The sequence below is a fragment of the Protopterus annectens genome, chromosome 8.part0 (assembly GCF_019279795.1).
Source record: "Protopterus annectens isolate FY-2018-M chromosome 8.part0, PAN1.0, whole genome shotgun sequence".
Classification (NCBI taxonomy): Eukaryota; Metazoa; Chordata; order Ceratodontiformes; family Protopteridae; genus Protopterus; species Protopterus annectens.
The window spans coordinates 1,795,864,867-1,795,891,050 of NC_056741.1; the positions used below are offsets into that span (position 1 = coordinate 1,795,864,867).

The window sequence follows — 26,184 nt, forward strand, 5'->3', positions numbered from 1 at the left end:
TTCCCTTGATTGCCAGGTTTCCCCATCTCTCATCTCCGGTAAAGCAAGCATGTCCTGCTGTCTTCCCATAAAACTTGCACACATAAGATGTACAAGAGTAAATGGAATAGATTTATCTGGACTGATAACCAGGTAGATCCCTTTTCTGTGCTCATTCATTCTATATTGGAATTCCTAGCAAAACTATTTCATGAAGGTTCGGCTGCATCTACTATTAAAGTCCAGTTAGCTGCAATTTCAAATTATCATGAAAATGATTCTTATCTTTGTGTCACAGTCTCCGCAGAACCTTCTTAAAAGGAACAAAAAGGATCAGACCTCCATAGAAGAACCCAGCTCCACCCTGGGATCTTAACTTCATTTTAACAAATATTTACTCTCCTTTTGAACCTTCAGCGACATGCGATTTAAAAATTCTTATCTTGGAAAACACTTGGTAGCCATCACCTCAGCTAGAAAAGTATCAAAACGGGTCTATATCATGAGATCGACATCTTAAAATGTTGACTCTCAGTTCGACACGAAAATGTCTAACTCCAACTTTCCCGAATGGCCAAATCACCGATATCTTTCCAATGGAAAGAAATCGGTTGGCCGTTCTGTTACATCTGCCCTTTCCCTGACTGTAGTCTGGTCTCAGAGTTAGAATATTTAGTTAGGGTGGGTGTGGGAGGCACATATGTTTGTTTTTGTGTGGCGTTAATGTTTGGCCAACCGATTTCTTTCCATTGGAAAGAAATCGGTGATTTGGCCATTCGGGAAAGTTGGAGTTCGGCATTTTTGTGTCGAACTGAGTGTCGACATTTTAAGATGTCTATCTCATAATGTAGACCCCATCAGAACTACAGGCTCTCTCATCCAAACACTCATATTTAATTTTTCATAAGGAGACTGTCATTAAATACCAGTCCTTCCTTTCTCTCCAAGGTTGTTTGGGAAAGCAATCTAAACCAAACTATTGAGTTACCTATTTTCTTTTCTAATTACCAAAACAAAGGCGAATACTCTACTTGCAGCGGAGTTTCGCAATTTAGGAAATAGGATCACCTGTTAGTATCGTACTCTGAGACCAGAAAAAGGTTACCAGTCTCAAAAGTTACAATCCCTAGATGGCTCACTCTTTGTATATTTTACATCTACTCCTCAAAAAGCAAACCTCTTCCCTTTCCTCTGAAAGCAACACTCCCTCAACTAGATCAGTTGCGACTTCAGCAGCCTTTCACGCAAGACTTTCATGGGACATTTTCTGTACTGCAGCAACATGGGCTAAGCTGCATACCTTTTATTACTCATTACAAAGTAGATTTGGCCTCCAGGAGTAGTGCTTCCTTTGGTTCTATGGTTCTGAAGAATATTCTTCCATGAGCCACCCAAGAATTACATTGCTTGGGATGCAGTCCCATCAGTGAGAATAAAGGTAAGATTGACAATATATAAAGAAGTTATGTTCTTCCATAACGTTTCATGTGTGTTGCCTATCTAAATTATCACAACCCACCTTCCAAACACCCTTCCAGAACTCCTGGAAGACCGAGTGGACATTGGTTTCTGGGATGGCCATAGGCTCAGAGTACTGACATTGTCCAGAAAATAGACCACAGTTGGTATATTCATTGTTCTACCTTCTGTGTGGGCAGACAAGATCTGAGGTAGTTGGGAACTGCATTATGGGTAGGGAAGGAGGCCCACGTGCTTTACTGAAGACCTTGAGCTATTCGAAATGCTGTGACGGATCCGACCAGTCAGTGAGAATAAAGGTCGAGATAGACAACACACATGGAACGTTATGTTAAGAACATAACTTTTTTCTGTTGCTACTGTTGTGTGGTAGGGTTCATGTCATACAAACAAGCCAAATGCCAATGTAGAAGACAAATTCCATATAAGTATAGCTAACTTCACTGTGTTCTGCTTAGGCCCTACCCATGACCAGAAATATTTTCCCATTTGCCAGGCCTTTGTGCCAGAGACCTTAAGAAGTAGACTTTCCTCCATAGCTGTTTACTTGGAGAACCAGCGCTTAAATTTGCTAACTGAAAGAGCGATGGAGGGATCCTTGGAGTCTGAGGTCTAATTGGTGCAAATCTGAAGGCCAAAAAGCTGAGGCCTGAGCCTTCTGCTGTACCTCTTACCACTGAAGTCTCTCCTGAGGCGGATGAGAGCCCGGAGATGCATACACTTCCTGGTCCGATTCACAGGCTGAGCCCAATACTAAGGCCACCTTGAATCCGACCACAGGCACGTCCTCGGGGGCTGAGCAGGTATTCGTCTCTGTACAGTGAGAACCGAGGCTCGTGATTACCGAAGGCCCTAGGAGGATGCCTCAAGCCTACGTCTGGGCCTCCTATGTTACGTAGGCCGGACCTGCATCTTAAAAAGAAACAGAAGACTAAACACTTGTCCCACCAAAACACCCACAGAGCAGTTGGGAAGTATTCACACAAGACCTTTTCAAGGCCGTTATTTATTTGACATTTGTTTACTGGGAATGTCCGACTTGGAACAAAGCCAATTTTCAGCTGAGGCCTGAGGAGAAACACTGCAGATGTAAGTCTTTAACGTGGGAGGAAACCAGAGCACACAGAGGCTGGGAGCTATGGCCGTTAGGCCTCCTTCGGGTCTTTCATTCCTAGCCCTGCTTTTCCACATAAAAGGGTTAGGGGCCAGGTTTCATCCTCAAAAGATGAATCCCTTGCCTTTTCCAAACAGATGCCCTCCACTTTAGATTACGCTTCCACAGGGGAGGAATAGTACTGACTCTCCCGTGGAAGAACTCCTCTTTCAGAAAGAGACTGGTAAAAATGAGGGATCACTTCCAATATGGTAGCACTTGGGTATCTGAAGTACAAAAGAGATACTATGACCTTCTGCATTTGGAATTCCCTAGCCCTTCAGCTGTTCCTCCTGTGTTGCCTGCATTTCTAGATGCCTTTGCCTCTGCCTCCCAGGCCCCAGATTTCCAGCCTCCAGAAGCTTCACCCGATTTTACAAGGTACCTGAGGGACTGCAAATTCCTGTTCAGATGCCCTTCAGCATATCTATTGGTTATTTCACTGGCTTCAGATGAACTGTCCAGGTTTCTGCCTTCAACTGCTCTCCTTCCTTCTGACAAGGCCAACAGGATCCTGGAAAGGCTGGGCAAGAAAGTGTACACTTTTGCCGACTTGGCATTTAGAGCCATTAATTACCAAACACTCGCAACTAAATTTTCCGTAGAGCTTTTTTCTCAGCTCTCTCAGGTCATGTATGATTTGCCTGATTCAGAGAATAAGACTTTGGCTGCGTCCTTGATTGGAGCTTCCTTTCAAGTAGACCACCACTCCATCAAATGCAGTTATGCTGTAGAGGCTTCTGCCAAGGCAGCTGTTTCTGGCGGTGTCTTGAGGAGATTCTCCTGGTTAAAATACCAGGCATATTACCAGATGGCATTAAAGCTAAACTTTACGGACCCCAAGTTTCTAAGGCATTATCTAGCTAAACCAGTTTTTGTACGCAAACACTCCCACTCTCCACCTAAAACAAAAAAGAATGGTAGGAGGCCTCGGCAGCCTAGGGCTTCCCCTGCAACTCCATCTCAGAAACAGACGTTTACTGACAAGCCGGGTTTCCTCTGACTGCCCAAACCACTTCGTCCACTCTACTGTTTCCAGCACCTTTCTCAGTCTCTGCCAGCCTGGGGAGGCATATCGCATGACTCTTGGGTTCTCTCCATCACTCATAAATGGTACTTTCTGGTATGAGATTCCCTACCTTCCTTCAGGGGGATCCCTCAACCACCAGGGGAACAACTTCCTTCCTTTTTTCCTCAAGACCAAAAAGGAAGAGGCTTCTACTCCAGAATGTTCCTAGTGCCCAGAAAGGATGGTGCTTGGAGACCCATTCTGAATCTTTATCATCTCAAGACCTTCCATATGGTAACTCTTCTGACCCTTGTTTCCCCTTATTCTGCCACCAGCCCACTTGGTTTCCCTAGATATCAAAGATGCAGCCTACATGGTTTCTGTAGATGTCAAAGATGCATACCTGCACATTCCTATCCACCCCTGCTGCAGGAAGTTTTTACTTGTGTTGCCTTGGACTAAACTTCATATGAGAAAACTGTGAGAACTCCAGTGGTTCCTAAAGTCAGTCTGGATGGGCATTCACATCCCCTGGAGTTTCCAGTTTCTCTTCTGTGTCCAAAGAAAGAACTCTGTGGATCCAACAAGTGTCACTCTACCCAGGACTCCCTTTGCACCCTCAGCCACCAGTTTAGGAGGTGTTCACAGATGCCTCAGATATGGGCTGGAGGGCACTTTTAGAAACTTGAAAGCGCAAAAAGGGTATGGTCCCCATCTCAGCAAAGGGAATACAGTGTATGGGAGATGAGGGTGCTGCTGCTAGCCATTCAGACCTTTCATCCTCTGTTCCCTCCCAGGAGTTCTAAAGCTGTTCACAGACAATATGATGGACCTGTGGTATGTGAAATGTGTATGTGTGTGTGTGTGTGTGTGGGGGGCAAGTTCTACATTCTTTGTATGCTTGGCACTCCAGGCTTGGGAGATGGCTATCCAATATCAGGTGATTGCTCAGGAAGTGTTCATTCTATCCAGCCAAAATAATGTGGCAGACACCTTGAGCAGGTCCCTAACACAGTCCCATGAATGGATGCTTCAAAGGGATGTGGTTTGGACATTGTCTAGCAGTGTGATTTACTGCAAGTACATCTGTTTGCCTCCCTCATGAACAGACAACTTCTATAATTTTCACCACAGTTCCACATCCCCTGGTTTGGAAGGTGGACACCCTCTCCTTCCTTTGGAAGGAGGTGTTTCTATATGCACCTCTCCCCTTCTGCTCATTCCGAAAACCCTGTTCAAAATTCAGCAGGGCAACCCAAAAATCTTGCTGGTGACTTCCTTTTGGCCAAGACAGCATTGGTTCCCTCTTCTCCTGCATTTAGCAAAGGGCAATCACTGCAAGCTACCTCACAGGTTGGACCTTCTCACAAAAGACAAAAGAACTCTCATCCATCCCCACTTGTCGACCCTTCAGTTGACTCTGTGGGTGATAGGGCTTTAATTTGTTTTAGACACCTGTTCTCTGAGGACTTGCTAAGGGCCCTGCGGGAAGCCAGAAAACCCAATACCAGAAAATCTTTCTTATCCAAGTGGAAGAGATTTTTTTACATTGGTGTCTTTGACAAAACCAGAATCCACCATCAGTGGAAGTCCCCTTGGTTCTGTTTTGTGTGACTTGCTCAATGCTGGCTTTTTCTTACTCTACTTTGAAGAGTCCACATCAGTTATCTCTGCCTGTCTGCATCCCCCCCAGTTTAGCAGACTTGAGGCTAAACAATTTAAGGACATCCTTCAGGCTATACCTCCCAGGAAACCTTGAGGTCTTAATTTTGTACTGGAAAAGCTACCTGTTCCGTTCCCTTTTTCGAGCCAACTTCATCATCTTCCCTGCAACATTGATCCTGGAAAACTGTACTACTGCTAGCTTTAATTTTAGTCAGACATGTGCCTGAACTCCTGGAACTTACGGCTTGACCTCCCTTTTTCTTTTTTTTCATAAAGACAGGGCGTCCTTGTGGACTAAGCCTTTTATGCCCAAGGCAGTCAATGACTTGTCACTTGACCAGTCCATTCATTTACCTGACTACTTTCCTTCTCCCCAGAATTTGAGTGAGAAAGTGCTGCACACCCTGAATGTGCGTAGACAACTTAGATTTTATTTAGACAAGACTAAAGTTATCAGGAAATCAGTCCAGCTTTTTGTTACCTGTCATCCCAGGGCTCTGGTATTGCCTCTGTCCAAACAGACTATTTCTACTTGGATTCCAAGGCTATTTTCTCTTTTGTGACTCCTGGTAAGAGCCTTCCCTCTTCTGTAAAGGCTTACTGTACGAGAGCTGTAGCTTCATCTAGTGCTTTCTTCAAGGGTCTAGATACCAACTCTATTCTTGATGTGGCTACGTGGACTTCGGCACATACCTTCACCAAACATTACAGATTGGATGGCATATCTAAGTCTACAGCAGATTTTGCCAGACCCATACTCCATGGCTTTCTGGAAAGCTCTACTGCTTTATCCTCCACCCTCTTATGAGTTTGTGCTCCCCCACATGTCAAGAATACTTCGACAGATGAATAGAAGGACAATAGAATAGTTGTGCAAAATTGTACCATAACAATAGATGTCCTTCTCCAATGTTGCAGTATTCCAATCCTTCTCTCCTTCCCCTTGTTTTTTTTTTCACCTTGGATGTTCATACTCTACTTTCCTTAGGCTGGCATTCCTTCTGGAGCATTAATTTCTGAGGAAGGTGCGTACATACGCTGCTTTTATGGCCAAGGTATGATAGCCTACTTGGGATGTACCATGCACCTTACAGTAATGAAAGACTTTTGTGTACTGGCCGATGCCGGGTGATCTACGGTAGTGATATTCTTCATGTAAAGAATACTGCAACAGTGAAGAAAAGGACATCTATTTTTATGGTAAGATTTTACACAAGTATTCTTTTGTGCTTCTGTTAATGGTCACCTTTTAGCCATTGTAACTGCTGTGAAGCAGTTTAATGGGACTCTGCACCTGAAACCCCATAGAAAACGTATGCCTCTCTCATTACTTAATTTTGTGGCAGAAAAGTACCTCTGCTTGCACCAGGTTGTTTGGCATTTGCTCTCCTCTTGGGCAGCCTTTTGTGGGCTTTCACCTGACCTTCAATGTCTGAGCTGTCAGCCCTTGTGTTAGGGAACTTTACACACACTGAGCGACAATGAGAGGTCCATGACCAGCCCTTCCTTCAGGCTAAGGTTGTATCTGAAATGGCACTGAGACTGTACACCTGCCCTTTTTTTTTTTTTATATATCCCAAACCACAAAATGTGGGAGAAAGTTTACTATATTCTCTGAGTGTGCATACACTGTTCATATCTTAAGACGTAAGGGTTTCAGGTAGTCTGATCAACTTTTCATAGACTTCATTCCAGACTGTAGGATGGTAGACCAGGTTCCAAGCCAATATTGTCTAAATGGCTTGATAATTTTTACTTTGAGAAGTGTGGAAGAGCTGTAGTGTCTTTGAAAGGGTTGAGTCAACTAGGGCAGAAGCTACCACATCAGCCTAATTTAAGAATGCAGTAGCGCAATCTGAAGCATCCACTGGCACTTTTCAAACTTTTTTCCAGACATTATAACCTGGGTATGTGATCCAGGAACAGTTTAGGGTTTGTTTCTTTTGTACTGGTGAGCATACTTTAATGAAAAAAATAATGTTACTGATTTTTCTATATTAAAGTAAACGTACAACAGTGGTCTTTTAAGAGAATACAGTACAGCTATTTGAGCTCACACCATCTAAAATTGCTAGCTTCTGCAGTGTAAGCTGTTGCCACAATGTTTCAGGGATGAGCAGGTGGTGGGTGTAGCCATCATGATTGACATCTGTTTTGACATCTAAAGCTGTCAGACCCAGTTGATACATCCCATTGACCCTTTATCCACTGTTCAGCCCCTGTACACATCTAAAAAAGAACAAAGGAAAAAAGACTGACCCGACACTTGCAGCAGCTGGAGAGGCCACAAAAGTTCCTCACCAAAAGGATAAAGGGTCTCAAACATCTGTCCTATGCTGCCCGACTGAAAGAACTCCAGCTCTATTCAGTCGCTTACCGCTTGCTCAGAGGTGACCTTTGCCTAACATACAAGGCCATGTCAAACCCAGATTTGATGAATATGCTTCACCTCAAAAAATCTAGATCCGTCAGAGCCACAAGGGCGGGAGACTTAAACCTCGACACGGCTATTAATAGGACGTGCTGGAGGGATAGATTCATCACCCAAAGACTCCCTATGCTGTGGAATAAAATCCCGGTATATGTGAGGCAGAGCACCTCGCTGGCCTTGTTCAAGAGAAATCTTGACCAATGGATGGGAGATCGCAGATATACCCCAGGGATTACCTCAGTGTCACTGCTCGACAGAGACACAGCAAAATAATGGGTATAGTTCCCCATACTAAAGGGGTGGCGTAAGCCACAAAACTATGGGCTAGGCTTGTAAATGCCCTCGGGCAGATAGCCTAGTATGAACCTATGAACCTATAAGAAAAAAAAAAGTAACATTTATTTCAGTAATGTATGACTGAGAAGTGATGTCATGTTAACTGCCCCCCCATACACACACACCTTTTACAGTACTTATCAGAAATATTTAGTTAGGTGTTGTGATATATGAATGGTGGTGATAACTTTAATATAGCTTTTCAGCTTCAAGTTGCGCATTGCAGTCTTATTGGAGTCATTAAGTCTCCTTTTCCCTAGTTTTTTATAGGCTTCATAACATATTTCAGTATATTTAATTATTGTATTGCTTGACTCCACAACATATGCCTTTAAGTAGATGTACACATCTGCGATATCTGTTGCAGGTAATGGGCTGCATTTGCTACCGCACTTCCAGGCTAATGAGTGTTAGTCCTTTTCTTACCACTTGCCATTGCTAGTTCTCTAGGTGCTTTTGGAGTTGAAGGACAATAAGGAATTATCACACTGCAAATACGTGTTCAAATTTACATTCAGAAAAAGCAAGTGAGGCAAGCACTAGAGTATATTGGCGTTTGGTTACCCATCCCAGGAGACCCATGTGTAAACATACTGTATTGTCTTGGGCCCCAAAGAACTTTAATGGTTGAAGGCTAGGGATGTAATGTGCCCTAGCTGAACCATACTTAAAGGCTTCATCTTCCAAAAAACACTTCAATAGCACAATTTTGTTTCTGTTCATTTAGCCTTGCATTGGACTGAAGTCATGGGCTAGAAGAGAAAGGAATCTAGCTCTACTCTGGGAATATCTGCTAAGGTCTGAAATTAGGACCAGAAAAGCAGACATCCATGCTAGGTCGGCACAGGGATATTACCATATTGTCGCAGTAATTCTACTCCTGTGTGCTTCCTGAATATCTTTTTATGGTGTATGCCCACGCAACTGTATTTTTGTACACATTTACACTTAAATCATGCTGCTGACTGACTGCTACAGATTCAGTGATATGAATTCTAATCATGCTCATCTCAGTGAAGTGCACCATGGTGTTAGACATGTAGTGGAAATAACCATGGCTCATTTTCACTACAGGCAGGACTGCTCCACATATGGATATGGAAGAGTTAGAGGTGTGTCTTTCAACTATTTCCATTTTCCATTAGTCACTGAATGCATCAGCACCCCAAGCACATTTTCTAAAGGACGTAACTAAGAGAGAATTATTCTTATTTTCACCCCACCACCTCTTTGGTTTATACTTTTTGAAATTTTAACTCTGTGAATTAGTAGTTTACATTTAATAATCAGCAACGTCTTCTGGAAGTAACTTGGATATCCTCCTCCTGGCTGAAGATCCTTGTGATGTTTACTGGTTTCTACTTGCTAACCTTTTGTTTGACAAATGGTCAATACCTGTGACCTGTAATGGAGCTTACATCTTCCAACTCTGGCAGTGAGGCACAAAAATAAATGTGTTTTCTGATAAATTCTGATCTTGAAGTTTTCAAGAACTACGCAGAGCATGTGGAGAAATGAGTACCTGTTTTCCTAATGTTGACAGCCCTTTAGAAAAACCTGCACTTGTAGTGAGTACTTATCTGGCTTAGTGGTTACCTGCCTTAATTGCATACATTTTTTCCTTGATTATAGTGCTTAAAATGGGTCTGTATCATATTATCAAAAACTTACTGCATCAAATCTGAGTTCATAGACCCCAATACATCGAACAGCATTTCCACAAATGTCCACATCTTTACCAGCGAAAGGAAGCACTTGGCTAGCACCACACTGGAACACACACCCCACTATATCTGACCCACCTAAGTGTGGGGGCTGTGCTATCTGACCCCACTCAAGTGATGGGGCTGTGCCCCCCAGACTCCTCCTATTTATACTAACTCTGAGATTGCAGTACTATGGGGAAAAGGGCAAAGTTGTGGTGTTGGCCAAGTGCTTCCTTTCCCAGGTAAAGATGTGGATGTTCACAGAAATGCCATTCTATTTATCCCGGCTAATTCAGATTCAATGGAGTAAGTTTCCAATGATCTGATATAGACCTACTTAAAATACATTGGTGAAATGATGATATCCCAAGGCATGAGCTTATTGTACTTGATGTCTTTTATAACCTAAGATGTTCTTTGTGTTTCACTGTTGCAGTCATCACATTTGGGTTATCTGCCTGCAGGTAGCCCTCAGCCGGCCTGAATACCAGAGTCTTGGATTCCTGCGTCGGATGCTGTGTCTTCTTCCATGACGTCAGGGGGTATAAAACATGTAGCCAACGCCATTACATCAGTCTTTCTTGCCGCGCTGTGCCCGAAGCAGAAGCAGTTAGCAAGTGCCAGTCGGCCGACTCCTGAAATTTTCGTTTTCGAGTTTCAGAACAGAAGTCTTCAAAAAAGCTAAGTACCATGTTGGGGATCCTTTTTCTTGATCTTAACCAATGTCAGTTAAAGTTAACAATTGTCTTAACTGTGGAAAGCAAATACCTCATAAAGATTTTAATTCGTACTGCATTCCTTGCTTAGGCCCAGACCACGACGTCCCTCGCTGTCGGTTTTGTGCATTGTTCAACCCCCGAACTATTTGTCATTTGGCTATATTTGCAGCAAATTATTTTGGTACTCTGTATAACTATCCAGAAATGGCTTCGGTAAGCCATCCAACTACCGATATTCAAAAAAAATGTAAAGATAAAGACTGACCGCATAGGTCCAAAACTGCCAACGACGCTTCCGTTAAGCTAGTCGCCAGTCCGCCCGTACTCAGTGAGGTGCTTTCACAGCCCCTGATACCCGCTACTTCAGATATGCAGGCCTCTACTGAGACCCATTCAGAGTCCGGTATGCCGCGAGATGCTTCTTCAACTATGGAACCAGCGGATGTTTCTACCTTGGATGGGTCCAGAGCCGCTGTGCAGGCACTGGCTTCTGAGGGTGTATTCAGGCCTACAGACTTGCATTTTAAACCAGTGCCATCTTCTTCATCCAGGCCTAAAACTTGACCCACGCCTCAAAAACAGACGTCCAAACCGTATGCTCAGGCCCATATGTCTAAAAAAAAAAAAAAAAAAAAAAAAAATGCTTAGAATGGCTTAAGACCTTATTACCTTAATTAGGGGAAGCCAGCCTTCCCCCTCTAAGAGACCTAGAACTGATTTTTCTTCTGATTCTTCAGATCAGGAATCTGATATTTATTTCTTCTGATTACGAGGATTTGCCCTTATATACCTATGAGGATTATGATGCAGAGGAGTCCATTCCCTCTGCTTCCCCTCAATAAGATTTGTCTTTTGGTGAAACCTTGCACACTATTAGGGAGCATTTTCCACTGGGAAAGCCAGGATTACTCTGACTCCAAAAAGAGGCATAGGGAATTCTTACTCCTCCTTCAACACAGGCCTTTAGCTATCCCTCCTGTTCTGGACATTGTAGATGATGCTTTCTTGGAATCTAGCATTTCCCCAGACACTTTACCTCCAGCTCTCAGGAAACCTGACAGGTGTTACAGAGTACCTGACTCTCACAAGTTCCTTTTCAAGAATCCTACTGCTGACCCAGAGACCATTTCCCAAGGAACTAAGGGCATTAAGGCTACTGCTGCCAAAAACCCTACCCCTTCTGATAGAGATTCTAGAACCTTGGACAGATGGGGTAAGAAGGTATATACTTCTGATTCTTTGGCCATTAGGGCTTTCAATTGCGAGTTCCATATGGTAAAGTACCAGCAGCATATTATGGGACTACTTAAACAGAAAATGATGTTGATTCCTGACTGTGCTGAACACAAAGAATTACAGGATTTAATGCATTCTGCAGAACAAGTTAGTAAACATACTTTGCAATGTGGTTTTGATTCTTTAGAAGCATCTTGCATTGCTGCTGTTATTGGGTCTGTACTTAGGCATGCTTGGCTTAAGGAGCAAAACTTGCCAGATCATGTTAAAGCTAAATTACTGGATGCTCCCTTAAACCAGGACTGCCTGTTTGGCAACAAAGCAGAAGAAGTCCTCAAAAAGATGGAGGAAAAAGCTAAAGCTATGCAAACTGTTAAAGATTTCCTGCAAGTACAGCCTCCCAGATTTAGTAGGCATTGGCCTTCAAAGAATTGGTCCTTTCTAGCCTCTTCCAGGCCTTTCTAGACCAAACCTAGTAACAGCAGACCACCTAGGTTACAGTCTCAGACTACACACAGGCCTAAGCAGTGGGGGGGCTCCCACTTCCAAAACAGGGAGTAGTAAAACACCCCCCTACGGGAAAATGGCACAATAACTTAACCTTAACTCTTCCAAGCCCTGCTCAGCTACCTGCTCCCTTATAAGGAAAACTCGCCCTGCATGCAAAAAACTGGAAACTCATTACCCAGGACAAAAGGGTTTTGAATGTAGACTCCCAAGGATACAGATTCCACTTCCACACCCTACCAACTCCAAATGGTTGGCCATTCCTACCCCCAAATCAGTGAGCAGAGGCTCTACAGCAGGTTCTCTCTCTCCTAAGTATCAGTGCTATTCAACCTACCCCAGCAGAAGAAAGAGGGCAAGGTTTTTATTCATGACTTTTCCTGGTACCCAGAAAAGACAGATCCTGGCATCCTATTTTGGACCTCTCTACTCTAAACACCTTTTTGGTAATCCCAAAATTCAAAATGCTAACACTTCAACAGCTGCTTTTTTTACTAGGCAAAGATGCCTGGTTGGCAATGTTAGACTTAAAGGAAGCTTACCTGCACATCCCAATATGGGAATCTTGCAGGAAATCAGTTCTCTGCACTTCCCTTTGGCTTATCTACTGTGCCCAGGTTATTTGCAAAGTGTCTAGCTCCAGCCATTGCATTTTGCAGGCAGAGAAATACTCAGATACACCCATAATTGGATGATTGTCTGATTCAGGCAGAAAGCCAGGAATTGCTATTAAAACATTTGGCATTCATAAAGAAACTTCTAACCTTACTGGGGTACACCATAAACGAAAAGAAATATCATTTTGTACCCTGCCAACAGATTGTATTCCTAGGAGCAAGCTTAAACACCACTTCCCAGATGGCTTTCCTCACTCCAGAGAAACAAGTTTATTTGACAACCTACTTCAAACTACTGGCCACAAAGACCCAGCTATCTGCAAGGAAAATTCTGCAAGCCCTGTGGTTCATGGCCTCTTGCATTCTACTAATTCCAAGTGCAAGACTGCATATGAGGAAACTACAATGGTATCTAAAAAAACCTATGGTGTCAACATTCTCAGGACCTGGAATCAATGATTCCTATCATTCCTTGTATAAAGGCAGAGTTCCTTTGGTGGGCAGAGCCCTGCTACCACAACAAGGGGCTCCCTTTCACTCTACCCCCTGCCACCCAAACCCTAACAGATTCGTCAGACTGTACATGGGGGGGCTCACTTGGCAGGGCAGTGCATTCAGGGCAAATGGAACCTGAGACAGATGAACCTGCATATCAACCAAAAAAAATGTTAGCTGTACAGAATTCCTTGACAGCCTTCAAAGACCACATTATTCCAGGACAATTATTGTTAGACCGAGAACACCACAGTTAATGTGGTGCATAAACCAGCAGGGGGAACCCACTCGTACCCTCTCTGCAGACTAGCCATGGCTCTGTGGAACACAGTCTTGAGCTACCAAGTGCACCTACAGGCTCATTTCCTGCCAGGCAAGCTAAATTATCTGGCAGATGACCTAAGCCGAAATCTCATGGACCCATACGAATGGAAACTGGAACCAAAAATATTCAACCTCTTGAACAAATGGGGCACTCCAGAGATAGACCTGTTTGCCTCCCCTCAGAACTACCAATTGGATAAATTCTGCACAAGGACTTTCCACAGTCAAGCTTGGAAAGTGGATGCCCTGTCCTTTACCTGGAAAAGACACTCCGTTTATGCCTTTCCCCCTCTGCCTCTCCTCTTGAAGGTTCTGCTAAAGATCAAACAGGACAAGCCAAGGACAATAATGATTGCACCAGACTGGCCACGCCAGGGCTAGTACACCCTCTTGCACAGTATGACACTGCTCGAACCATGGCACCTGCATCAGATCCCTTCCCTACTGTCCCAGCAGGCGGGCCGGATTCTTCACTCTCAGCTTCAAACCCTGAACATTGCAGCCTGGCTAATTCCTTGAGCACTCCAATAGCATCACTCAGCAAGCAGGTGCTGGATGTCATTCTGGAGGCAAGGAGGCCTAGTACTAGAAAATCCTATGCTGAAAAGTGGAAAAGATACTTTTCCTGGAGCCAGACTCAGGGAATGGGCACAATGGTGCCCAGCTTACCGCATATTCTTCAGTACTTAACAAAAATGCTCCACAAGGGCCTTTCCTTCTCGTCAATTAAAATTCATGCCTCTGCCATTTTAGCACATTATATTACTGAACCACCCCTCTTCTCTCACCCTCTGCTAAAGCAATTCCACAGAGGGACTAAGAATTTAAGACCCTCCCAGGAGAGCTCCCATTCCAGCCTGGGACCTTAACTTTGTACTGGAAAAGCTCACTCTCCCTCCTTTCGAGACAGCTGCAACTGCAGAGTTGAAATTCTTTTCTTGGAAAACAGCCTTCCTTCTAGCCATCACTTCATCAAGAAGAGTGTCTGAATTACAGGCCCACATGGCAGTGGAGCCCTTCATTATTTTCCATGCAGACAGGGTTTCCCTCGGGTCCAATCCTTCCTTTATGCCCAAGGTGGTGTCTAGTGTGGCCTTAAATCAGTCCATTCATTTGCCTACCTTTTTCCTGAATCCACAAAACCAAGAGAATGAATACTGAACTCTTGGGACGTGCACAGACAACTTAGATTTTGTTTGGACAGGACTAAGCCTCTCAGAAAACCCGAACAGCTGCTAGTTGGCTTTGCTGCGGGGGCAGAGGGGAAGGCCATTTCAAAGCAAACCATTTCTAAATGGATAGCCCATTGCATTAATTTCTGCTATAAGCACCATGGAAAACCTACCCCACAGGGGATAAGATCACACTCCACCAGGGCTGCAATCTACCTCTATAGCCTTTTTCAGAGGAGTCCCTACCAGGGACATCCTAGAAGCTGCTACCTGGAGCTCTATACATACCTTCACCAAGCATTACCACATGCCTATTTTTTTCCATATCCAGAGCTGGTTTTGCCACTGCAGTCTTGCAGGGCTTAATAGCTGGCCCTATTGCTCTCTAAACTTCTTCCTCCCTTTGTTAGCTTTGGGAATCAACCCAAATATGATGATTGCAACAGTGAAACACGAAGAACATAGTACAGTTGTGTACACTTACCTTAAATGTAGATGTTAGTGTATTCACTGTTGCAGTCCTGGTTACCCTTCCTCTAGCCCCCTGACTTCTCTTGGCTATACCTTTCCTCCTCCTTTGGTGTATTTAAGCTTTCTGGTGTATTTGCTTTTTGATGGAGGTGTAACATAACATATAATTACTTCCCATTGTGGGGGCACCTGACATCTGGGGCAAGAAGAACTGATGTAATGGCGTCGGCTGCATGTTTTTATACCCCTGACGACCTGATGTCATGGAAGAAGAGACAGCATCTGACGCAGGAATCCAAGACTCTGGTATTCAGGCCAGCTGAGGGCTACCTGCAGGCAGATAACCCAAATGTGTAAAATGTTTGGTAACAAGATTGGTTTGCTTTAATTTATTTTTACATTACTATTCCAATTTTTAGCAAGTTTGTAATATTTTCTTTATAGTTAAACCTCAAGTTTGAGATTGAAGTGCTCTGCAAAAACCTGTCCTTGGACATCAATGAACTGAAGCCAGGGAACCTGCTTAAGGACAAAGAGAAACTGAAGCATCTTGATGAACAGTTGTCTGCCCCAAAGAAGGATATTAAACCCCCTCCTGAAGAAATGCCAGCAGTTACAACAGCAGGTAGCTATTCTGCTTATGGTTTTCTTGTCCACTGCTATTTGGTACTAGCTACATTCATATGTTTATGAAATATCACGTTGTTAGGTACAGCAAGAAGAATAATGCATTTTGACTTTGAGTCTTACTTTGGAAAGTCCGTTAGATTGTCATAATGGATGCCTGCTCCTGAATGCTGTCGCCATTGCATTTTATCAGCTGCAGTATTCTTCACATATCCGCTTGAAGCCAAAGCAGGCAGCATTTCTCACTAGCACCTTTCATATTGCAAGAATGTTAATATTTAGAAAATGGGCAGAGTTTTTCCTCTTTCAAGAGGAAGGTTAAATTTCCTATCTTTGGTATATGCTAGGTTAGAAAGCTAGATTTTTGCATCTTTGGGGAAGGGTTACCGTCGCATTAAGAACAAGCTTGATCATATCTGCACCTTTGCTGTCACTGAATCATGGTTCAAAACCAATTATCTCCATGTACACCATTTCTCTCCAGACTGTAACTCTGTTTGCCCTCCCAGGAACTAGAGCTGGTGGTAGTGTAAGGTCTCTGCATAAAGTTGCCCCGGCCAATGTCTCATTGGATCACAAACCCATATGGATTTTCTCTAAACTACCAGTCAAACCCTTTCATCATTTGTAAATTGCTTTGTATCCCCGCCTTGCTTTCAGAATTGAAAGGACACCTACCTATCATCTTAGCAACCGGCAAAGCAAATAAGCACGCGATCCTAGGAGACTTTACTGTAAACCAAGTCCCACAAAACCAGGACATTTTTAAATTTCTAATCTGAAACTTCTCCAAATAGTAACCAACCACACTTGACATGATGATAAAACAAACCACCACTCACGCCTTGACTGTATAATTACCTTCCACACTGCCAATATCTTGCATCGCCAATCACACTCCTACCTCCTTCAGTAACAACTGCCTTATAATCTTCCTCATTAAGGACCTAAAAATGAAATTCCAACAAAGGATTATTCTCAAGTCTAGAAAACATATCAGACTACACTGTCCTTGGACTGATTTCCAGTACCTTAAAGCTGACATCACCACTAAGCAGATGATCTTAGTGTTTCACTGTAATCTAGGTACTGTATACCTGACTGGCTAACCAAAGAGCTGAAATTTTAGTACAGCTTCAGAATGAAGCTTGGAATACCTGGAAGACTGACCTCTTATTTGCCATTAGTCATCACTTCACAGCATTACATTACTTTCCAACATTAAGCCAAACACTTCCATGCTAGGCAGATGTCTGTCCTTCATTCTCCTTAACATTTGCGTTGAGGAAAGTAAAATGTGTAAGATCTCCTCAATTGGTAAGTTCCTTTGTTGGAGAGATACTTTTTCTAACCAGTAGCTTCTCATCATCCAACTTCCTAAAAGAATTCTGTAACCTTTCCTCCTCTTCGCACAGTAACTCCTCTAAAGCACACAGTTTCTCTGCCTCACTGCCATCACCATGGCCAAAATCTGGAAGTCAGCTTTTGTTAGAACTGCACATCAAGAATCTAAACCTGCTTCAACCAGTCACTTCTGGCCTTTTTATTTACTTCCTACCCTTGACAAAATCCTTGAACTGATTTTTAGGTATGTGGTAAGTTGGATACAAAAATAACATCTGATGTCCTATTAAGTGTTGCGGTATTTACATATGGGAAGTCCTCCCCTCAAGTGACCCGACATCTGGCCAGCATGCAACAGCTTTTAGCTACTGCAAGGTGTGTGGGACGTCACACTTCTGTGCTGATGTCAGCCATAAAAGGACGTCCGCATCTACAATTCTCAGAACTTTTCTGCAGCCATTTGGGAATGCTTGACTCGTATGTTGGTCTGCTGCCAGCTTTCAGATAAGTGTCCCACTGGGGATTTGTTTCTTTGCTAGTGCATTTTGTACTTAGTTCATGTCATTCAGGAAGGGCAAATGTAGGTTTGGAAGGCAGATTCCACTTAGATAGCCACGATCTTTGTCTTTTCTGCTTAGGCCCCAATCAATCCCACCATTCTTGTTCCATTTGTTAGGCCTTTGTCCCTAAAACCTTACTTAGCCGACTTTCGGCTCTGAATCTTTAGAGTATCAATGACTTAAATGTCTGGCTAAGGACGTTATGGAGGGTTCCGGGGGTCCTTCAGCTGAACCGGTTTTGAAGAGGAAGGTTAGCAAGCCTAGGCTTGAATTCTCTTTGGCTGTGCCTCTTTAAACCAACATACCTATTGAGGTTAGTGAAGAATGCAGCGTTGCATTCGGAGGTTAGGTCTGGTTCTTTGATGGGGTACCTCATCGGAAGCTGTTAAGGAATTTGACCTAGGCACATCCTCAGAGGCAGTGCAGACATCCAATTCTGATGGACAAGAAGAACCACAGCTCTTTATGGTAGAGGGCCCTAGGGACGTACCTCCCACTCCGGTTAGGGAACAGATTACAGAGTCTGTTGCAAATGTTAGGCCTACATCAGGTTCTTCCATATCTCATCTTTCTCATCAGTCTAACTGGGATAACTTCTCTTAGGGGCTGATTAAGACTTTGATGGCTTTGAAGCCTTCCTTTGCTGTTTCTGTTCCTTCTTTCACATCCTCTCCTGTTCAGAGAGTTAGGGAACCGGTATTATCTGATGATATTTCTTCCTATGATGAGGATTCCTTAGCATATTTTACAGAAATTACTTCCCTTTAGAATATGCCTCTCCAGAGGAGAGTCCATTGGGTGAGATTCCCCAGTAGAAGAGCTTTCCATTGGGGGGGATTCCCCAGTAGAAGAGATTTAATTTGGAGAATTAATAAAATGAGGGAATTTTTCAAATGGGACTGCTTACAGATGTCTGAAGAGCAAAAAAATTACTGCGACTTTCTACAAATGGAAGTTCCTTCCACTTTCACTGTGCCTCCTCTTTTGCCAGCTTTCTTGGAGGCTTTCACTTCCTCTTGTAAAGCCCCTGGCTCTCGGGTTCCTGATCCTAAGAGGCCAGACAGGTTCTTCTACAAGGTGCAAGTTCTTGTATAAGTGTCCTTCAGCTGATCCAGCAGTTGTTTCCATTGCTTCAGACAGGTCTTCTTTCTCTAAATTGCTTCACTCTGATGAGAGTAAAATTCTGAAAGACGTAGTTAGTTTATACTGCCACATTAGCCATCAGAGCTGTGAATTGGGAAACTCTCATGTCCAGGTATTCATTGGCCCTACTTTATCAGGCCTCGCAGGCTCTTACTCAACTTCCAGATTCTGACATTAAGAACCAAGTAATGTTTCTCTTAGCAGCTTCTCAAGTGGCTAGGCATTCTATTAAGTGCAGTTATGATGCTGTCGAGGCATCCTCCACCAGAGCAACTGCATCTTGTTCTGTACTTAGAAGGCAAGCTTGGTTGAGGGTTCAACCACTGCCAGACATTAAAGCAAAATTGTTGGATGCGCCTCTTGATAATTCAGCTCTTTTTGGTCCTGCAGCTGCAGACTTATTTAACTCGTTGCAAGCGAAGGGAAAGGAACGTCCAGATTTGAATCACCTTTTTGTTTCTCCAGTTCCAAAATTCCACAAAAATTTTCCAACAAAAACATCCTTTATTAGAAAACCAGAGCGCCTGTCTTCCTCCTCATCTGCTTCTTCTAGACTTAAAAAGACTGCTAGGCGACCTCCACAGTCTGACTACTAGCTCTGCACCTTCCTCCCAGCAGTCCTTTCCAGCCAGGGCCAAGTGCTCTGTAACTACCAGCCTCTTCCAAGTTTTGCAACACCCTCTCTCTCTCTCCCAGCTTGGGCAAGGAAAACCCAGGATTCTTGGGTTCTTTCTGTTATCCAACAGGCTTATTTCATGAATTGGAAAAATCTTACCCCCCTTTCATGGGGATTCCACAACCCCCCACAAATTGAATTTGTTTCCGCAGGTTCTAAGAGTTGCTTTTACAAGTCACAATTCAGCAGGTACCAACGGATCAGAGAGGCAGAGGTCTGTATTCAAGGAGGTTTCTTGTCCCCAGAAAATATGGTCCTTGTTGGAGAGCAGTTCTGGATCTCTCACACGTTAACACATTTCTAATAGTACCATCCTTCTACATACTGACTTTACAAATCGTTTCCCCTGATTCCTTTTCACTTACATCAAAGATGCTTATCTTTACATCCCCATACATCATCTTTCCAGGAAATGTTTACGTTTCTCTGTGGCTTCTTTACACTTTCAGTTCTCTGCCTTGCCTGTTGGAATTTCAACTGCCCCAAGGGTATTCACAAAGTGCTTGGCCCCTGTGATTGTTTTTCTAAGGGTCAAGAGTATTCGGGTATATCCATACCTGGACAATCTTCTGTTTGTGGCTTTTCTATCAGAATAGCAGACTCGGAACCTGCAGTTTGCCATCCATTTCCTACAAAGTCTAGGGTTCAGCTTAAATATCAGAAAATCTTTCTTGTCTTCTTAAGATCATATCTTTCTAGGCTGCAAGTTCAGAACTGACCTTATGATGACTTTTTTTCCAACAGACAAGATTCGGTCCATCACTTCCTTTTTTGAAAACCTTCTGCCTCTCTCCTCCATTACAGCCAGGGAGTTTCTTAAACGTCTAGGTTTCATGGCATCCACAATACCCATGCTGCCTCTTGCAAAGCTCCACATGAAATTTCCATGGTACCTAAAATCAGTTTGGATGCAGCATGCTAACCCTCAGGAGTTTGTGATCCCTCTTCTCCCCTGCTTAAAAATTGAGCTTCTTTGGCGGATTCAATAACATGCTCTGAAGCCAGGACTTCCTTTTCCACTTCATCTGCCCCAGCTTACTAAACAGTTGTTAATGGATGCCTCAGATACAGGTTGGAGGGCAACATTTGCTTCAAAGAAGGTACAGGGCCTTTGGTCTCTTTCTCAAAGGAAAGAGCATGTCAGCATCAAGGAAATGAGGGCTCTTTTAGCTTTGCAGGCCTTTCAAGACCAGGGATCTGTGCTTCATCTACATTTGTCAACCCTACAACTGACCCTGTGGGTGATCAACATTTGATTCTCTCAGGCACCTTTTTTCACGGGATGTGCTTGGGATTGTGCAGGAGGCCAGGGAACCCAATACAAGAAAATCTTACTTATCCAAATGGAAAAGGTTTACAATCTGGTGTCTTTTGGTGGATGTGGATGTTCCAGTGGTTGGTTCTTGTGTGAGTTACTTAAGTATTTTGGCTTATTATCCATCAGTGAAAGTTCACTTGTCAGCTATTTCTGTACATCTGCCATTATCGCCATCTTTGGCTTCCAGATTGGAAGTAAAAAATTTTTTCTTAAAGGTGTCCTTCATGTTAAACCTCCCAAGAAACCATTTCCACCTCCTTGAGATTTGAATTATGTTTGAGAAACTTACTTTGGCCCCTTTTGAACCAGCAGCCTCAGCTTCTTTAAAGTTTTGTACTAGGAAAACAGTTGATGTTATGTAGTCCAATCTCGCCTACATTCTTACCCGTGGGTTCGGAGCCGAATGTCGGCTCCGTCTCTGCCAAAACTTTTCTAGCTCGAAGTCTTTCTATTGGCTGGGCTAAGATGGTATCCCATGCTGCACTGCTGTATATCCCCAGATCTCGTTTGCCGCTCGTGTAGCTCGGACGTGGTCTCGATCTTGGCTGTGGCTAAGTACCCTTTTTTCTTCATTATTAGAGCATTAGTTGCAAACAAAAAGCTACTTTCATAGCTATTGTGTGTTCTGGTCTTGTATGATGAAAAAGTTTTGTTTGATCGTTTTTTCTGTGGTATCCCACTAGCTGTTCCAATGGGCTAGGCCCGTTTCAGTTAGAGGTCCTAGTCTGTCCCTTGCTTCCTTGTGTTATATTTTTTTTACAAGTCTAAAACCGTTTAAATTAGAGGTTTTAGTCTTCCCCTCCTGTGTTTTGCTTAAGGATCGTTTTAGTTAGAGATCTTGAGGTTCTCGTTTGTGGTAGTGTTTTCCCGCCTTGTGACTGTTTTTACCATTGGTACTGTTGTCAGTTATTGTTGTCTTTGGTGCTTTGTTGTAGCTAACTATATCCAAGGATTCTAAGGAACACAAGCCCTCGGGCGTCAAGAAGTACTCTAGGTGCAGCTGTAAAATGTCCATTACCGATGGACATTCTGTCTGTGTGTATTGTCTGGGAGCAATCCATCTCCAGGAGTTGTGCAGTTTCTGTCATACGTTTAGTCCGAGAGTTCTTCTGGAAAGGAAGAATAAGTTGATTTTGAAGGGACTTCTGAAACCCTCCGAGGAGGGTCTGGAAAATGCTTCCAGCTCCAAGACAAAATCTTGAAATCTAAAAAGAGATCTCCAGATCCATCAGTCTCCTTGGAGCCACCGGAGAAAATAGCAAAGTCTGCTTTGACATCCTCAGCTCCATTGTCCTCGGGGCTGCAGGAGAAGGGTCTGTGGTTATGGAACCAGCATCTGCTCCAATCATTTTGGAACCTATTCAGAGCCGATCGCCTAGCATTAGGCCAGCATCACCTCCTCGCAGGTCCCCTTCGGAGAGGAGGTCTCTATCTCCCTCTCTGTCCTCTAAATCCTTCAGGACCTGATCAGATGTGGATGTCAACAGAGTGGTGCAGAAGACTCCTTCAGTCACCGGTTTTGGCAAAATTGTTCTCTGCTCCAACCCAGTCGTCTCCGGAGCCCATCCTTCAACCTGCTTCAATACTTTGGAGTGTATCTCAGCTTTCGGAGCTGGAGTGCTCGGCTCTGTGTGATGTCCCTAGGTCAGTTCCGACAGCCCCTCCTGGCTTATCAGTGCCAACGTCAGCTCCGACCCCGTCGGCGCCGTCCGCGGGATTCAGGACTCAGGATTCTTCAGTCAGTCCAGAGGGAGAGGCTTCGGGACACCTATCTGTTCCTAGTCTCCCTCTCGGTGCTTCGGTGCAGGGAAGTCTGACTCCTGTCGTGGTTTCGGAGGCTGGTTGCTCCTCGGACTCAGGGAGACCGGCCTTCGAGGCCATGCGGAGTGCAATGGCCAGTTCATCAGCAGCATCATGCGGGTCGGTCACTCTGTCCTCTACTACACCGGTGCAGGTCTCTGATCGCCATCTATCTCTAGACAGCGGTGCCCCAAGGCCTCAGGGTACCCCCCGTGAGTGGTCCCCATATTTCTGAGGGCCCCTCAGAGTCCTTGCCTAAGGAGCCACCCAGAAAGAAGACGTGCAACTGGAAGCACATAGATTCCCAGGATGAGTCTCTCACATCAGACACCGACCTCGAGGAATCGGAGGGGTCCCCCAAGTCATCCTCTGAGGATGTTTCTTTCTCTGACATCTTAGAGATTTTGAAATTAAGAGGTGACTGGCCATCCAAAGCCCCCTCCAAGGAAGAGTCTATCTTCCTGAGGGCCTTTGGTGCTCAGCCCTCCCCCTCCTGGGTATCTCCACCCTTTGACGAGCTTCTGGATTTGGTCTGTCGAAGGGTGTGGGAGACCCCTGACTCTGTGGAACCAGTCCCCAGGAGACCCAATAAATTTTTGTCTGCACCTCCTGGTGAGGAATTTCTGTCCAAGGGAGTCCCTGTTGATGCCATCGTGGTGGCAGCGGCCACTCAGAAGGAATTAGCCAAGACTACTTCTACCGTCCATCCTCCTAACAAGGAGTCTAGGACCATGGACCGGTATGGGAAGCGTACCCTTTCTTCAACGACCTTGACCTTACGGTCACTGAATTATTTATCTCACTTTACACGGCTCCAGAGAGATCTCCTCAAGGAGCTTGGAGATGCTTTCACCAGTAACATTTCTGAGGCGGTGACCCAGATGGTTAACGCGCAGATGTCTACCCTCAATTCCATCGTTAACTCCTCCATGAGGCTGATCTCATATGCAGCTGATGGAGTGAGTAGGGCAGCAAGTTCAGGAGTTGCTCTTAGGAGACAGGCCTGGATGCGCCTTTGTCATTTCGCGGAGGCCTTCAAGTCTTCATTCACCGCCCCTTTCAATGATTCCTCTTTGTTCGGAACCAAGGTGAAAGACACCCTCACCAGGTGGAAGCAGGAGGGAAAAACTCTGTCTGCTGTAGGAGTCCATTTTTCCCTTCCCTCTAGGCCTTATCCCAAGGCCTAGAGGGGTGGCAAAATGTGGTTCAAGAAATCAGAGGTTTTTTTCCCAGGGCACAAGGTGAGCCCCCCTCCAGAGGCAGAGGAGGGGGTGGTTATCCAAAGAGACACCGCCCTAGAGGCAGAGGAGGCCCCCCCACAACTCGGGAGACAGCAATTCTTTTCTTAGGTCTCCCTACCGCTGCTCCTGATGGGAGGCCCGACTGTGCATTTCCAGAGCCAGTCAGGGGGGGGTTGATTCTCGTTATACCCGGGGGCCTGGCAAGACATCACCCATGACCAATAGCTTCTAAGAATAATTTCCAGAAGATATGTCATCCACTTCTCATCAGATCACCCTCCAATCAAGAAAATCCCAGATGTTCCACCCAGTCAAAGGGATTACGCAGCTTCAGAAGTTTCAAAGCTGCTAGAAAAAGGAGCCATCCAACATGTCCCCTCAGACTTGATCGGATTAGGGACTTACTCAAGATTCTTTTTGGTGGCGAAAAGGACAGGGGACCTGAGACCCATATTAGATCTCAGCCAATTGAGCACCCACGTGCAAAAGTCCAAGTTCCGAATGGTCACATTGCAGTCTGTTCTCCCATTGTTGGGAAAAGAAGTGTGGATGTGCTCTATCGACCTCAAGGATACTTACTACCACATCAAGATGGACAAAGGCATCCAGAAGTCACCAACGCTTCTGGCTGGGAGCCAGTCATTTTCAGTTTTGAGCCCTGCCCTTTGGTCTCACCACAGCCCCCAGGGTGTTTACCAAATGCATGGCAGTGGTGACTGTTCACTTGAGACGTCAGGGATTCCAAGTGTTTCCATATCTGGACGATTGGCTCCTTACTGCCACCACCAGGCATCTACTAATTCAGACCAGGGACGCTTCTATAAACCTATGTCAGCAGCTGAGCATCCCGTTGAACTGGGAAAAATCTGCCTTATTGCCCTCACAGCATGTCACTTTTATAGGCGCAGAACTAGACACCATCCTCATGCGGGCGTTTCTACCACAGGAAAGAATCCTACAACAAGAAGTTCATGCCTTGCTTCCCCTGAGAAGAGCGAAGACAAGATGGGTCCTCCAACTATTGGGGACAATGGCTGCGACGATTGTTAGTCCCTCTGGCAAGGTTACATATGAGACTCCTTCAGTGGCTACTATTTGCCCAGTGGTCTCTCCGTCTTCCACTTTCTTACCCTATTCTACTCAGACAGGTGCAAACAGGATCTCAGTTGGTGGCTTTGCACCGACAACGTGAATGCAGGAATGCCCTTAGTTCCTGCGCCCCCTATTGACACGGTGACCACGGATGCCTCCCAGATGGATGGGGTGTGGGGGTCATTATCGAGGCAGGACAGTCCAAGGCACATGGCAAGAGCATGAGATGCATCTGCATATCAGTGTCCTGGAGATGAGAGCTGTGTTACTAGCATTGCAAGCACTTCAGAGCTTTCTTCCTCTCGGGACTATTGCAATCCACTCAGACAATATGTCAATGGTGTGATATCTGAATAAGCAGGGAGGAAACAAGTCGTATCCCCTTTGCAGAGAGGCCATGCAAGTGTGGCAGTGGGCAGTGTCTTCCCAACGTTTTCTGGTGGCAACGCATATTCTGGGGAAGGCAAATGTTATCGCAGACAGGCTAAGCAGAGCTATTCTGATGCCTTATGAGTGGTCCCTGAACTGTCATGTTGCGGAACAGATCTTCCGCAGGTGGGGTCAGCCTTGCTACGACCTCTTTACCAGCCCCCTCAATGCCAAATGCAGCAGCTACTTCACGTTGATCCCCCCTCAGGGGGAGTCACCCAGGAACGCTCTAGTCCACGATTCTCCCTCCGGTCTACTATATGTCTTCCCTCCGGTTCCCTTGCTGTCAGAGGTTATTCAGAAAGCACAAGCCTTGGGAAGCAGAATGATTCTGATTGCTCCACACTGGCCTCGTCAAATTTGGTTCCCCTTTCTCCATCTCTGTCTCATGGACACTCCTTGGATTTTGGACCCACAACCAGACTTTTACTGACACACATGTCAGGGCAGCTCCATCCCTCTCTTCGGACCCTCCGGTTGACAGCCTGGTTACTCCACTTCCGTCATTAGTTAGGCTTCATAATTTCTCACCGGAGGTGGTTCATATTTTATCTTCCTCTCATAAGCCTTCCACCAGGAAGATTTACTGCAGTAAATGGAAGAGGTTTTCAATCTGGGCTCATACCCAAAAGATTGGCCGTTGCACGGCTCCAAT

The 26,184-nt window shown here is 44.7% G+C and overlaps 1 protein-coding gene across 1 annotated transcript in view; it reads left to right on the plus strand.

Annotated features, from left to right (window-relative positions):
• The window catches only part of CNOT1 (CCR4-NOT transcription complex subunit 1), a 4,219,019-nt gene that overhangs the window by 2,667,018 nt on the left and 1,525,817 nt on the right, over nt 1-26,184 (plus strand). Inside the window, exon 28 of the mRNA XM_044079520.1 lies at nt 15,744-15,924. Coding sequence (XP_043935455.1) covers nt 15,744-15,924 — 181 coding nt within the window. The remainder of the gene's footprint in view (nt 1-15,743; nt 15,925-26,184) is intronic.